The sequence below is a fragment of the Phyllopteryx taeniolatus genome, chromosome 15, assembly GCF_024500385.1.
Source record: "Phyllopteryx taeniolatus isolate TA_2022b chromosome 15, UOR_Ptae_1.2, whole genome shotgun sequence".
Lineage (NCBI taxonomy): Eukaryota > Metazoa > Chordata > Actinopteri > Syngnathiformes > Syngnathidae > Phyllopteryx > Phyllopteryx taeniolatus.
The window spans coordinates 17,807,250-17,823,629 of record NC_084516.1 but is presented as its reverse complement, the minus strand read 5'-3'; the positions used below and the strand labels follow the sequence as shown (position 1 = coordinate 17,823,629).

The window sequence follows — 16,380 nt, the reverse complement described above, 5'->3', positions numbered from 1 at the left end:
CTATTCATGGACATTGAAATTAAATCGTAACTTGCTCATTTCTCCGCCGATTTTCATGGGGTTTACTTTTTGTCAGCACCAAAGCGTGCGCTATCAACACATAATGTTTTGGGGGAAAAAATGCTCCAAAAATATTTTGACCTGTGAAAGGTTATTCCCAGGCCCCTTGTCGTAATTGTACGGCGTTGTACGCAACCGCCTGCAGCACAATGTATATCTGTAGCTCCCTATACCGGCATCCTCGGTCTTTTGGTTTTCTCGCCGTTAAAAAACACATGGAACGCAGTGACGACAATGACCTTCCTAGCTTAACGTCGCCGTAAGCACACAGCTCAAAGGGGGCGTGTCAAATCTACCTATTCTTATCTATGAATCCAACTCCGCACACGTCTTCTTTTTAACAAACTACCACACGCATTTCACGAAATATTTCTCCTGATGTCTCGACGCAGTACTTCCATCACTACTTTACTGGACTAAAACATCATTCGTTCAATCTTCGTGTCCGGTTAAACACGTCTCGGTGCACGTTGAAGCTTCTCGGCCTAGTTTAGCTTCGCTCGCTAACAAAGAGACACGTTTGCAAGCAACACATCGCCCAATAGAGATCACGTGTGAGCGTAAAGTGTGGTTGTGTGTGTGTGAAAATGTGTGCAAGAATGACAGTAGAGTACGAGGAGGAACTTTGTGGCCCAAAAGACGAGAAGGAGCCACAACGTCACCTACGGAACGATTTTTTCACGAAGCCTCGAGTTGGAGTAAACATAGCAGGTCTGTTCACGTCTTGTTTATGAAATACTTTCCACCAGTGTCCCTGTGTTTATTTATTTTTTTGCTGGAATCCTCATCCGGTCAGTGCATTGCGTTCCATTTAATATAACATTATTAACATTCAATTGTGTACTACTGTGGGCCTGTGAAGCCCTTTGAGACTCGTTAGTGATTAAGGGCTATCCAAAATAAACGTGACTACTCTGTGGCTGTGATGCTATTATTATGTGGACCCGGGGGCAACGGCAACATTTCAGAAATATTGACCTGAAAGGGTTGTGGCACAAGGCTGCATTATCAAAGTGTAACCTTTTTGCTGAACTTCCATGGCTTGTTGTGGAACAATGCAAGTAATATTTTTGCACTTTTGGCCTCTTGCAGGCTTGTTTGCTGAACATTTGCTCGCTTAAGGCAGAAAATCTGCAATGTAGAAAGACCATATAAAAACATTGTACTTTAACCCCATCGCACACGCCTTAAAGTCTTTTAAACACATTTAAAACATGTTGTAACTGTTTTTGAACACACACAAACCCATAAAATACATAGAAACCCCTGTACATATTGTCGGGTTTGTGTACTAGGGTTGGGAATCTCTGGCATGAGGCCAATTCGATACATATTTAGATACGCAGGTAGCGATTTCTCAATCATGTTTTGGTTTTTATAATTTGAGGTGTTACAAGAGCAAAAAATATTAGCGTCAAAATCATTGCTCAAGTTGACATTTATTTTCACAAAAAAACTGGTTTTCCCCTTGTTGATAGAAACCGGTGTTCTTGGTCAAACCAACCTATGTTCTACAGCTGATTACTAAAGAATGGAAAAAAGATAGATACAAAGATTTTGTTTCTGATGAAACAGTCTATTCTTTCTTTTGGTAGGTTTGCTGCTTATATAGTCACAGAACAAAATATTCAGTGGGTCTTGAAAGCTCAATCAATATGCTCTAAAATGGCTGGCAGTGTGGTGACCTCTGCTGTGAAAATGGCCTGCAGTAAATGAGTTAATGGCGTTGTCTTGGTGTGTGTTGGCATAGAGTCTCGCTAGGAACATCTTTTAGATCCAAAGCATGGACGACAAATCGGTGGATTGCGTGAGGAAGGTACTTAGGTGTAAAAACTCTGCCAAAGAAATCACGCGAGTGACTTGCTGTCTCGACCCCTTATGGGACAAGCTGAAAGTTGCTATAACAACTCTTAGCTGATATTCTTGTATTATTATTATTATTATTATTATTAAACTATCAATTGTCACTGTCCCTTGGCTGCCTCTAAAAATTATTTAACATTGCGCATATTAACATGCCTTTCAACCCTTTATTAACATTGTTGATACTCGCGTTTGTATGTACTTTATTATTGAGTTCTATTTCAATATTTTTATCATTTCTAATGTCCATAAAAGTTATGAACAGAATTGTTGACAAAGGGCAGCCTTGGCGGAGTCCAACCCTCACCGGGAACGAGTCCGACTTCCTGCCGGATATGCGGACCAAACGCTGACTCCGGTCGTACAGGGACTGAACAGCCCGTATCAGGGGGTTCGGTACCCCATACTCCCGAAGCACCGCCCACAGGACTCCCCGAGGGACACGGTCCAACGGCTTCTCCAAGTCCACAAAACACACACACCCATACCCGAGTTTTTGCTTCAGCGACCACCAAAGCTGCATTCCGCTTGGCCAGCCGGTACCCATCAGCTGCCTCAGGAGTCCCACAGGCCAAACAGGCCCGATAGGACTCCTTCTTCAGCTCGAGGGCATCACTCACCGTTGGTGTCCACGAACGGGTTCGGGGATTGCCGCCACGACCGGCACAGACCACCTGACGGCCACAGCTCCGATCGGCCGCCTCAGCAATGGAGGCGCGGAACATGGTCCATGTCACCCGCATCCCCCGGAAGATGAGCAAAGTTCTGTCGGAGGTGGGAGTTGAAACTCCTTCTGACAGGGGATTCTGCAAAACGTTCCCAGCAGACCCTCACAACACGCTTGGGCCTGCCACGTCGGACCGGCATCTTCCCCCACCATCGGAGCCAACTCACCACCAGGTGGTGATCAGTTGACAGCTCCGCCCCTCTCTTCACCCGAGTGTCCAAGATGACACGACCACAAAGTCGATCATCGAACTGCGACCTAGGGTGTCCTGGTGCCAAGTTGCACGTGTGGACACCCTTATGCTTGAACATGGTGTTTGTTATGGATGATCCGTGATGAGCACAAAAGTCCAAGGGGGCGGGGGGGCGTTCCCCCCAATCACGGCCTTCCAGGTCTCACTGTAATTGCCCACGAGAGCATTGAAGTCTCCAAGCAGAACGATGGAGTCCCCAGCGGGAGCGCTCTCCAGCACCCCCTCCAAAGACTCCAAAAAGGGTGGGTACTTTGAACTGCTGTTTGGTGCATAGGCACAAACAACAGTCAGGACCCGTCCCCCCACCCGAAGGCGAAGGGAGGCTTCCCTCTCGTCCACCGGGGTGAACCCCAACGTACAGGCGTCGAGCCGGAGGACAATAAGTATACCCGCACCTGCTCGGCGCCTCTCACCGTGGGCAACTCCAGAGTGGAAGAGAGTCCAACCCCTCTCAAGAGGACTGGTACAAGAGGGGGCCCCGGTGATCCGTGTCCGGACAAGGGAAAACTGAGTCCATCGTTTGTCGTCATCATAAGGGGTCTTTGAGCCATGTTTTGTCTGGTCGCTCACCTAGGACCTGTTTGTCATGGGTGATCCTGCCAGGGGCATAAACCCCCAGACACCTTAGCTCCTAGGATCATTGGGACACACAAACCCTTCCACTACGATAAGGTGACGGCTCAAGGAGGGGTCCTCATATATACCTAATTGAATTGACTTCCCAATATTTGTTTGCAGGAGATAGCTGTCATGTGTTCTGAGGTCAAATTGAAATCTGTCAGAAAGCTCTTGTTAGAGGAATGCTTTCAAAGAATTGTAATAAGATTCTGAGAATAATTTTGGTTAATTGTGCTACTACAACTTACTCCAAATCTTACTTAAACATGTCTACCATATCTACACAGTATTTTGTAAGTGCAGCGATCGTTATTTCATTGTTTCATTATCAGTGTAGTTTCAATATGGTCCAACCCAATATCCATTATCAACTGTATACAAACATAATTATTTGTATATTATCATTGTCTTTGAGGCTGATAATCAAATCATTACTAAATGTAAATACATATATTTGGGTGAAATAAAATCTCCAGCTAGGTACGTTTCCTTTCCCCCAAAAACCTGTGTCTGTGTCAACACAACGTCATGTAATTAACACGTGTAGGGTTTTGAGTCGTCTGGAAATCGAAGGACTTTCTTCCGTTTGATCAAATCTGCATCAGCATGTTTTGTCCACGGGATGCGAATGACAGAGTCAGTTATGCATAATTTCTGATCCAGGACTGCCCAAATGTACTGTACTGTTATTACATTTTTCGTCTGAAGTTTTGGGGTTTGAAATTTAGAAATTACATTTTTCAGACGACAGTTAAAACGTATCTTTGCTGACTGTATGCCCGTATCAGCTAAGAATTTCAGTAAGGCCCCTGTGTTCCTTTTTCAACCTATAGTCTACAAGTCTTTTTTGTAATTAATTTGTAATATGTATACCGCATGTGGAAAGGTATATCATACCATGTTGACCTAATGACAAATGTGCAGTTTAGTCTATATCGCTTCATATGTCAACCCAAATAGTTGAATGTTCCATAATGAATTAAAAATTATAGACATTAAATGTTTGGAGAGCAATCATCATATGTATCACTATGATAATGTCAATATTGGTGCTGTGTTTGCAGCCTATTGAATCGGCTCAGTTTTTCTGGCAATCGTGTCAAACATAATAATGCAACGTGTGATGCGACTTGGGCTGCTCAGCACAAAAATAAAACAATCCACTGCGTTTGTCCTCCAGAGCACAAAACAAGACAAAACCAAAAACAAAACCAACAAAAGGAAGAGAAGAAAACAAAAACAAACGTCTCCAGACATCGTAAGAAGACGCAATGCAAAGCACGTATGCGTGTTGTGAAAAATCTATGTTCTCTGACAGAGTTGAAATAAAAGTTCCCCAATCAGCCGTGCGGCGACAGATAAGCACAAGGCAAACATTCTTGTAATCGTGCTGAAGGTTGCTTCGTCAGAGAAATGTGCACATAAGACACACAGCTGTGCATAAACACACAAACAACACAAAGTCATAACTGCAGGTTGCAGCATATAACAATCCTTTTCAAAATTCAATACCTGTTTGATGTTGAAATTGTTAAAATTGTACTATGTTTAACTTTGAATGCACACTGATAATTATCCTAATCTAATAATGTAATCCAATCAATACTTTTATTTTGTATGAAGGTTGAGTTGCACTAGTCTAAGATTTTGAGCAGCCTCCTTTTCTCCTCCTCCCCCCCCCCGACGGTGGTCGACTGGTTAGAGCAGCTGCCTCACAGTTCTGAGGACCGGGGTTCAATCCCTGGCCCCGCCTGTGTGGAGTTTGCATGTTCTCCCCGTGCCTGCGTGGGTTTTCTCCGGGGACTCCGGTTTCCTCCCACGTCCCAAAAACATGCATGCTAGGTTAACTGAAGACTCTAAATTGCCCGTAGGTGTGAATGTGAGTGCGAATGGTTGTTTGTTTGTATGTGCCCTGCGATCGACCTTTGTTTATTTAAAATTTTCAATCATCAATTCAAAATTTGCATTTTTTTATTTTTTTTCCCCAGACCAAATAGCCACGAGTGAATAGTTTCTCGAAACCTTGAACAATTAAAAATCGTCTTAGATTCCGGGTGATCACCTTAGGTCCCAGACCAAACATCTGTGCGGGGATAATTACGAGTAACGATTCCACATTTCAAGTAGTTCAATTTTCAATTTATCTTTGTTATCCCTCATCGTTTGTTGTCATGACAAAAAAAAACAAAAAAAAAACAAACAACGGCGCTGAGAGATCCAAATATAATGCTAATTCTGTAAATTTGGACTGGTTTTGGAGAGGGGGAGGACATCTTTCTAATTCAAAGGGATCTGTCAATTATACTTCATAGTTGCATACATTAACTCCATAAGTGTGTATATGAATATCTGGTAGTGACTGTAAATTAAAAAAGTAGCCTAAGCGAAGCAGTGTTATTAGTGCCAAGCGCGTCTTCATTGCAAAAAAAATAACAAAAAGAAACAGCAATGTTGGATGCGTGTGTGCGTCTGCATATCGCCAATAAAGCGCTGCTCTGTCTTTGGGGCCGCCGGGAGTCAGCCAGAGGTCAGACCAACTGGATCACCCCCATGAGTGAAAAAGCACCCCTTTTTTTCTTCTTCTCCTGCGGACAGTCTCTGATCCAATGTCTATCCAATGTCCCTTCTTTCCACAATGAAAGCATCTTCTTGATAAGCTAGCACTAACGGTTGTAAGCGAACATGTAGGTGAATCATGCTCTAAAGTTTTGGTGTGTGAGAAGTAATTTAATTACAATAATTGAATTATAGTAAGTTAACACCCATTATTTCTGTCATGTTGTAATGTTGGTTTGACCTGACTGATTAGAATACATGACCTGTCGGCGGTGTGGGATAGACAACACGTAATGCGTGGATCAGATTTACAAGACAAATTTGGACTTTCAAGATTGCAGCCCTATGGGGGGCACAAGTCAGTGCAAACTGTAGGCCGGTCCCAAGCCCGGATAAATGCAGAGGGTTGCGTCAGGAAGGGCATCCGGCTTAAAACCTTGCCAAACAAATATGAGCGTTCATCCAAAGAATTCCATACCGGATCGGTCGTGGCCCGGGTTAACAACGTCCGCCACCGGCGCCGTCAACCTGCAGGGCGCTGTTGGAAATCCAGCTACTGTGGGTCGAAGTCAAAGTCAAAGAAGAAGAAGAAGAAGAGGTGGAAAGCGGGTTCTTCGGCAGAAAGAGAAGAGGAAAACACAGAGCCTAGAACTGAATGTGGGGACTTTGAATGTTGGGACTATGACAGGAAAATCCCGGGAGTTGGTTGACATGATGATTAGGAGAAAGGTTGATATATTGTGTGTCCAGGAGACCAGGTGGAAAGGCAGTAAGGCTAGAAGTTTAGGGGCAAGGTTTAAATTATTTTACCATGGTGTAGATGGGAAGAGAAATGGAGTCGGGGTTATTTTAAAAGAAGAGTTGGCTAAGAATGTCGTGGAGGTGAAAAGAGTATCAGATCGAGTGATGAGGCTGAAATTTGAAATTGAGGGTGTTATGTGTAATGTGATTAGTGGCTATGCCCCACAGGTAGGATGTGACCTAGAGGTGAAAGAGAAATTCTGGAAGGAGCTAGATGATGTAGTTCTGAGCATCCCAGACAGAGAGAGAGTCGTAATTGGTGCAGATTGTAATGGACATGTTGGTGAAGGTAATAAGGGTGATGAAGAAGTGATGGGTAAGTACGGTATCCAGGAAAGGAACTTGGAGGGACAGATGGTGGTAGACTTTGCAACAAGGATGCAAATGGCTGTAGTGAACACTTTTTTCCAGAAGAGGCACGAACATAGGGTGACCTACAAGAGCGGAGGTAGAAGCACACAGGTGGATTACATCTTGTGCAGACGATGTAATCTGAAGGAGGTTACCAACTGTAAGGTAGTGGTAGGGGAGAGTGTGGCTAGACAGCATAGGATGGTGGTGTGTAAGATGACTCTGGTGGTGGGGAGGAAAATTAGGAAGACCAAGGCAGAGAAGAGAACCATGTGGTGGAAGCTGAGACAGGACGAGTGTTGTGCAGCTTTTCGGGAAGAGGTGATACAGGCTCTCGGTGGACGGGAAGAGCTTCCAGAAGACTGGACCACTGCAGCCAAGGTGATCAGAGAAGCAGGCAGGAGAGTACTTGGTGTATCTTCTGGCAGGAAAGGAGAGAAGGAGACTTGGTGGTGGAACCTCACAGTACAGGAAATCATACAAGGAAAACGGTTAGCTAAGAAGAAGTGGGACACTGAGAGGACCGAGGAGAGGCGAAAGGAATACATTGAGATGCGACACAGGGCAAAGGTAGAGGTGGCAAAGGCAAAACAAGAGGCATATGATGACATGTATGGCAGGTTGGACACTAAAGAAGGAGAAAAGGATCTATACAGGCTGGCCAGACAGAGGGAAAGAGATGGGAAGGATGTGCAGCAGGTTAGGGTGATTAAGGATAGAGATGGAAATATGTTGACTGGTGCCAGCAGTGTGCTAGGTAGATGGAAAGAATACTTCGAGGAGTTGATGAATGAGGAAAATGATAGAGAAGGGAGAGTAGAAGAGGCAAGTGTGGTGGACCAGGAAGTGGCAATGATTAGTAAGGGGGAAGTTAGAAAGGCATTAAAGAGAATGAAAAATGGAAAGGCAGTTGGTCCTGATGACATTCCTGTGGAGGTATGGAAGCATCTAGGAGAGGTGGCTGTGGAGTTTTTGACCAGCTTGTTCAATAGAATTCTAGTGCGTGAGAAGATGCCTGAGGAATGGAGGAAAAGTGTACTGGTGCCCATTTTTAAGAACAAAGGTGATGTGCAGAGCTGTGGCAACTATAGAGGAATAAAGTTGATGAGCCACACAATGAAGTTATGGGAAAGAGTAGTGGAGGCTAGACTCAGGACAGAAGTGAGTATTTGCGAGCAACAGTATGGTTTCATGCCTAGAAAGAGTACCACAGATGCATTATTTGCCTTGAGGATGTTGATGGAAAAGTACAGAGAAGGTCAGAAGGAGCTACATTGTGTCTTTGTAGATCTAGAGAAAGCCTATGACAGAGTACCCAGAGAGGAACTGTGGTACTGCATGCGGAAGTCTGGAGTGGCAGAGAAGTATGTTAGAATAATACAGGACATGTACGAGGGCAGCAGAACAGCGGTGAGGTGTGCTGTCGGTGTGACAGAAGAATTTAAGGTGGACGTGGGACTGCATCAGGGATCAGCCCTGAGCCCCTTCCTTTTTGCAGTGGTGATGGATAGGCTGACAGATGAGGTTAGACTGGAATCCCCGTGGACCATGATGTTTCCAGATGACATTGTGATCTGCAGTGAAAGCAGGGACCAGCTGGAGGAACAGTTAGAAAGATGGAGGCATGCACTGGAAAGAAGAGGAATGAAGATTAGCCGAAGTAAAACAGAATATATGTGCATGAATGAGAGGGGTGGTGGGGGAAGAATGAGGCTACAGGGAGAAGAGATGGCAAGGGTAGAGGACTTTAAATACTTGGGGTCAACCGTCCAGAGCAATGGTGAGTGTGGTCAGGAAGTGAAGAAACGGGTCCAAGCAGGTTGGAACGGGTGGAGGAAGGTGTCAGGTGTGTTATGTGACAGAAGAGTCTCTGCTAGGATGAAGGGCAAAGTTTATAAAACAGTGGTGAGGCCAGCCATGATGTACGGATTAGAGACAGTGGCACTGAAGAGAAAACAGGAAACAGACCTGGAGGTGGCGGAAATGAAGATGTTGAGGTTCGCTCTCGGAGTGACCAGGTTGGATAAAATTAGAAATGAGCTCATCAGAGGGACAGCCAAGGTTCGATGTTTTGGAGACAAAGTTAGAGAGAGCAGACTTCAATGGTTTGGACACGTCCAGAGGAGAGAGAGTGAGTATATTGGTAGAAGGATGATGAGGATGGAGCTGCCAGGCAAGAGAGCTAGAGGAAGACCAAAGAGAAGGTTGATGGATGTCGTGAGGGAAGACATGATGGCAGTTGGTGTTCGAGAGGAGGATGCAGGAGATAGGCTCTCATGGAAAAGGATGACACGCTGTGGCGACCCCTAACGGGACAAGCCGAAAGGAAAAGAAGAAGAAGAAGACTGCAATAAAATCTTAGCATCCCATCTTTTATGATCATGGGGCTTTATCTTGTCAACTCAAACGCGACTGGATACACTTGTTAGCATGGCGATGACATTGCGACACGTGTATTATAAGAACAAAATAGGGAAAAACGTGCTGGCGGTCACCGGTGCTTGGGAAAGGACTTTAATGCAAGGCTTGCTTGAGGTATGTTCATGTACTTTTAATACGATACGGCTCGCAAGCAGGCAACAAAACATTCTGTAGCCTAGCAAGCTAGTGCTAGCACTAACGGTTGTACGTAAACATGCCACTGTTATGTCAAATCATGCTCTCAAGCGTCGGTGTGTGAAGTTATTTAATTATAGTAAGTTAGCACCCATTATTTCTGTCATGTTGTAACCTGACTGATTAGAATACATGACCTGACTAGAGCAGTGATTTCCAACCTTTATGGAGCCAAGGCACATATTTTACAATTGAAAAATTTCACATCACAACAACAAACAAAAATTTCACAAAAAATGGATACATTAATTACTGTATGTACTTCCTGCCATCTCATAGAAGACCATTCATTTGTTCTGTATTTCACTATGCCTCGCTGGCATAAAAAGATGAACAAAGATACATTATTTATTGTAAATATAATTTTTAATAATCAGTAAATGAACAAGTCAATTTAAATAGACACGTTGCTCCATCTTGTGATCAGTTATTGTTTTTTTTAAACTTGCTGATCGGTGATCGGCCCCAAAAATCCTGATCGTGTAAATCCTATTTATAAGCATATTAATAATATAATAATAATATAAGCATAGCTATTTATAAGCACATTCCTTTGTCCACACAGGCTATGCAGTCTTTTCAGTTGTTTTTGTTTTGGGGTCGATTTTGGCGATGAAAAGTGGGCGTTCCAAAGGCAATTAGTTATTTACCAATTGCTCCGAAATGGATAGGTATAATTGGAAATGACTGGCAGTTTAATTTTCTTTGAGCAAAAAATACATTAAATCGACTTGTATGTGAAATGTGGACCATTAAGACCCAGGCGTCCTTTAAATGTAAATATAAACAATAATATGCAACATTGAAGTCACAACATGAGAATTGACTATATTAAACCATGTGTGTTGTCTTCTTGTGTCTTGAAGAAATCAGTGAAGATCTTGGTCCTGGGCCGCAGGAGCCAGCGTCCCCCAATATTAAAGAGGAAGAAGAGTCTGCCCACAATCAAGAGGAAGAGGAGCTGGCACCCCCTTCCCTGAAAGTGGAGGAAGAAGAGCCCTCCCACATTAAAAAGAAAGAGGAGTCGGCACACACTCACATAAAAAAGGAGGCAGGTGAAGAGCCCCCCCGCATCAAACGGGAGGAAGAAGAGCCCCCTGCCGTTAAAGAGGAAACGGAGGAGGCAGATATCACCAAGTTGCCCTCGACTGCTGTCCCTTTGAAGAATGAAGATGAAGAGCAAAGTAAGGAGAACAAAGGGACGGAGCCTCGAAGCAACAGCAGCTCAAGTCAACAAATGACAACAGAAGGTCAAGGACACAATTGTGGAAGATCACAAGCAGATGGCCTCATAGCACCACTATCAGATAGTGAAGACACATCATCACACTCTCCTCACACTGATGATGATGATGAACAGTCTGAAGGTTATATGACATGTAACATGGACAACAAATGCTGGAAATGTTCTCAGTGTGGAAAAACCTTTGCTTTAAAGAGTCGTTTGAAACGACACATGAGCAGTCACACCAGAGAGAAACCTTTTGCCTGCTCATTTTGTGGTCAAAGATTCTCTTGTAAAAGTCATTTGACAGTACACACAAGAGCACACACTGGAGAGAAACCTTTTGTCTGCTCAATTTGTGGTAAAAGATTCACTTGTAAGAGTTCTTTGACAATACACACAAGAGCGCACACTGGAGAAAAACCTTTTGCATGCTCAGATTGTGGTCAAAGATTCTCTAGAAAGGGGAATTTAAAAAAACACACAAGAGCGCACACTGGAGAGAAATCTTTTGGCTGCTCAGATTGTGGCGAAAGATTCTTTACAAAACGAAATTTAAAAACACACACAAGAATACATACTGGAGAGAAACCTTTTATCTGCTCAGTTTGTGGTCAAAAATTCTCTTTTAAAACACATTTGACAACACACACAAGAGCACACACTGGAGAGAAACCTTTTGCTTGCACAGACTGTGGTCAATGTTTCTGTAGAAAGGGAGATTTAACAATACACACCAGGATACACACTGGAGAGAAACCTTTTCCCTGCTTGATTTGTGGGCAAAGATTTTCTCTGAAGGGATACTTAACGAAACACACAAGAACACACACTGGAGACAAACCTTTTGCTTGCTCGGATTGTGGTCAAAGATTCTCTAGAAAGGGAGATTTGAAAATACACTCAAGAACACACACTGGAGAAAAACCTTTTGCCTGCTCCAATTGTGGTCAAAGATTCTCTAGAAAGGGAGATTTAAAAAAACACACAAGAACACACACTGGAGAGAAACCTTTTTCGTGCTCCGATTGCAGTAAACAATTTTCTAGAAAGGAGGATTTAATAATACACACAAGAGCACACACCGGAGAGAAACCTTTTGCCTGCTTAGATTGTGGTCAAAGATTCTCTGTGAAGGGACGCTTAAAAACACACACAATAACTCACGCTGGAGATTAACCTTTTGCCTGATTAGTTCGCGATCAAAGATTCTCTCTGAGTGGAAACCTAATACACACAAACACACACTGGAATGGAAACAGTTTGCCTGCTCAATTTGCAGTCAGAGTCTTCTCATAGAACTCAATTGACAGTGCACTCTAAGACACACTAGTGAAAAAACCTTTTGCTTGCTCACTTCGTGGTCAAAGATTCTCTCGGCAAACTAAGGAAGACACACAAGAGCACACATGGTACAGAAAGCTTTTACCTGCTCAGTTTGTCAACTATGATGACGACGCCCTCATACTGGTCATTGGAGACTTCAACCTTGCTCCTCTCTCTCATCTACTAATAGCCTCACATTACATGTACAGCAAGAAGGAATAAAAGTTTGTGGTCAAAGATTTGCTCTTAACGATTCTACTGAGTGTTTGATGTGTTGAGAGACACAAGTGTGCTTTTGAGAAAAGAAGTGATCAATGAAGCTAGGTGAAAATGTAGCTGTTTAAATCTCAGGGCGCTGAATCGGTCACTGCTTGACTGTTCAAGAGAAGGTTTTGCCTCTCAGCAGGCTTCATCCGTTTACACACCTTTACCCTCGGGCTAGAGCTGTCTTATCTTGCGAATGTGCATGTGCAATGTCTTTGACGACAACCAGAACAGTCTAGTTGCGATCGAGCCAATGAATGAGAATATTCATATATCCATAGATGTTTAATCATAAAACTAATGACTGTGACCCTGATTTTGAACACTGTTACATTTTGTATATCTTCTTGTATTCTATGTACCTTATCAAAAGTACTGTGGAGAAGTACTGAGAATTAGCACTCGTGCTGAAACACTTAAAGCATTGCATCTGCTTTGTCAAATGCTTTTGTGATGTGCATATGAGATTAGTGCATAATTGATTAAATAGACTGTAAAGAAACGTTGACTCTCGGTGGGATGATGGAAAAGTATAAACATGATTCAGATTAAAATACAACTCCTTAAATCAGTGACACTAACTAAATTGTAATGAATATATTAAATATTACAATCAAGAGAATGCAAAGAAATTAACAGCTGCAAGTGCCTCAGAGACTGCCCACATGCCAGGGCGTTGCACAACCTGTATTACTCCCTTTTTTTTTTTAACCTTCACTCAAGCAGAGGCGTATCTGAAGGTCAAACCTAAGCAAACTTTGGACTAAGCGATGGCTTATAACTGGAACAACTGCTAAAATGGGGCACGTCAAGATAGTACTGTACTTGGCTGACTTTGGCTGAAGGGCGGCCTTTAAAGCTCCTCCGCTTGGAAGGTCGGCTCCACAAGAAAGACCGTCTTGCTGACTCTGGGCTTTGTTGCTATGTCCGGTTGAAGTTTTATTTCCACCATCTCCCTGGGGAACTGGAGCTGCTTCCTCAGGTGAACAAGAGGACCCTTGCTGAAATGAACGGCCATGAGATTATTTCAGAAATTCTTGAAAAAATTGTAGCACAACAGTTTAATGTTCACATGGCCTATAACAATCTACTGTATTTTAACTTCTTCAATCCGGATTCAGGGCAGACCACTCTACTGAAATGACCCTTGCAAAAGTGACGAATTACTCTTTACTAGCTATAGATTGTGACACCTCATTAATACAATTATTACTCTGCCTCAGCGCTGCCTTTGATACCGGTGATCACAATATACTACTAGATTGCCTCAAAACAATATTACAAGCCCAGTACTTTATTGGTTTAGATATCTCTCGGATAACACACACCGCTTAATTTGTGGTAATGTGACGTATTAGTATTATCATGTCGCTTGCGGAGTCCCGCAGGGATCGGTACTCAGCCTTATATGCTGCCGCTGAGCGATATCATACGCAAATTTAAGATTAGCTTTCACTGTTATGCCAACGATACTCAGCTATTCATGCCATTAAAACTAACTCATTCACACGATTGCTCTAATTCGGAGTTGTGTCTTGCTGAGATTAAACTGGCTGACCTGTAACCTTTTGCTCCTTAACTCTTAAGAAAACTGAGCTGTTGATTATTGGCCCTGCTGAACATAGCCACTTGTTTAAGGACACCACTCTTGGGTTTTGACAAAAGCACTATTACCCAAAGTGAGTTATCAATAAATGTATTTGACTAATTTCCCTCCCTTCAAAAGCACACTAAGAATATGACCAAAACAGTTTTTTTTTCATCTTCACGATATCGTTAAAATGCAGCCCATCCTATCCGCTAGCGACCCAGAAATCATATTCCACGCATTTGTTACATTTTGCCTCGGCTATTGTAACATGCTGCTTTCTGCTCTTGCCATGTGTAGTACTGATAGCCAGCAGTTAGTACAAAACACTGCAGCATGACCTTTGACGAGGACGTTTGATCATATTACCTACATTCAGGCCAACTTGCATTGGCTCCCGGTCTACTTGAGATGCGATCTTAAGGTCCTGTTACTTACTCATAAAATATTACACAGGTTAGCACCCTGTTAACTTGCTGACTTAGTTGTACCGTATGTTCCGTCCCGGAAACCTATGCTCGCAAAACACTGGTCTTTTGGTGACTTCGAGAGCCCGAAAGAAGTCTCCAGATTCTCAAGTATTTTCTATTTGGGCTCCGGTACTCTCGAATGCCTTATCTGCCAATATTAGAGATGCTACCTCAGTAGAAATGATGAAATCCCAACTTTAGACTTATTTCTACTCTTTGGCATTTCCGTAGTTAAAGTACACGTAGGCCTGTTTTACTGCCAGTTGTCCTATCTCCTCCCCCCCCCCCCCCCGAATCTGAGGCTGTCGCTGTTTGGGTTCTGCACCGACCAACTGGGACAAGATCTGAGGTTGACCACTTCCCCCGGAGTCGTTGCCATAGAGGATTCCGCTCCGACTGACCGGGCCAGGTCCTGAGACAGAATCACCGAAGATGTCTACCCTGCAGTGCCTTTTCTTTTTAAATGGACTCTTATGCCATCTTAATGAACATTGTACTGCATCTTGTCATTGTCATAAACATTGTACAGCACCAGACGATGGGAGAAATGTCGACATCCACTGCAGCCTGGTCATCCTGGAAGTGTTCCCCCCCCCCCCCCCATCTGTGGTCCCTTCTCAAAAAAAAATTTCCCCCCCAGATGGGATTTTGAGTTTTTCCTCGCCCGATTGGGGGGTTTAAATTAAGAGATTTTGGGCTTTTCTTTTCGTTAGCATTAGCAGCTAGCTTTGGGAGCGATCACGCAAATGGTTATGCGGCGGGACGGAAACTGAAATGTTATATTTTGTGTTTGAACTGAAATCTATTTATATTTGTGTTTGAAATTGCCTCAGGCACGGTGATTGACTGGTTAGAGCGTCTGCCTCACAGTTCTGAGGACCTTGGTTCAATCCCCGGCCCCGCCTGTGTGGAGTTTGCATGTTCTCCCCGTGCCTGCGTGGGTTTTCTCCGGGCACTCCGGTTTCCTCCCACATCCCAAAAACATTCAAAATAAATAAATTAAAAAAAAGCTAGTAGGGTGAAAAACGGTCTCTAGTTAGATGCGTCATACCCACATCACGTGTATCCAGTAATATATATGTATAAATAAGGCGTATATACACTGGGTACGGAATGTTTTCAGACCCCCTTAAAATTTTCACTCTTTGTTGTATTGCAACCATTTGCTAAAGTCATTTAAGTTCATTTTTTCCCCCTGAATAATGTACACAGAGCACCTCATATTAACAGAAAAAACAATTTATTGTTGAAAATTTTGCAGATTCATTAAAAAAGAAAAACTGAAATATCACACAGCCATAAGTATTGCAGATTAAATGGTGATCAGGTTTCGGGTCTTTGGAAAAACACGACAACTTAATTCTAGGACCCTAAACCCAATAGCCAATAATGGAACAGAACTAGGATAGTTTTTTTTGGGGGGGGGGGAAATACATGGCATAAATACCGTTTTGATACATGTAGGACAAATAAATAAATCAACAAATAAATAAACGGTTAATTTATTTGCATCCATTTGGTATATCAATTTAAAAAGAAACTTGAGACCCATTATACAGAACACTTTGTTCACATTTCAGAGCTCGTGCAGACTGAGCCTAATGTTAGCCTAATGCTTTGGGTGTTAGCGTTTCACAATCTGGTGGACTACTAATTACAGTT

At 43.1% G+C, this 16,380-nt stretch overlaps 1 protein-coding gene across 1 annotated transcript; it reads left to right on the top strand.

Annotated features, from left to right (window-relative positions):
- The first annotated feature begins 357 nt into the window (after positions 1–357).
- LOC133490183 (gastrula zinc finger protein XlCGF57.1-like) lies at positions 358–14,687 on the top strand. Its single transcript, XM_061799940.1, has 2 exons — positions 358–771; positions 10,712–14,687. The coding sequence occupies exons 1-2, from the start codon at positions 648–650 to the stop codon at positions 12,247–12,249; spliced, it is 1,662 nt and encodes a 553-aa protein (XP_061655924.1). The 5' UTR covers positions 358–647; the 3' UTR covers positions 12,250–14,687.
- The last annotated feature ends 1,693 nt before the right edge of the window (positions 14,688–16,380 follow it).

Excerpts from the sequence above, each read along its gene's own strand:
- LOC133490183 (XM_061799940.1), top strand. The coding sequence starts at position 648 with ATGTGTGCAAGAATGACAGTAGAGTACGAGGAGGAACTTTGTGGCCCA. Across the intron at positions 772-10,711 it reads AGTTGGAGTAAACATAGCAG|AAATCAGTGAAGATCTTGGT; the intron begins GTCTGTTCACGT and ends TGTGTCTTGAAG.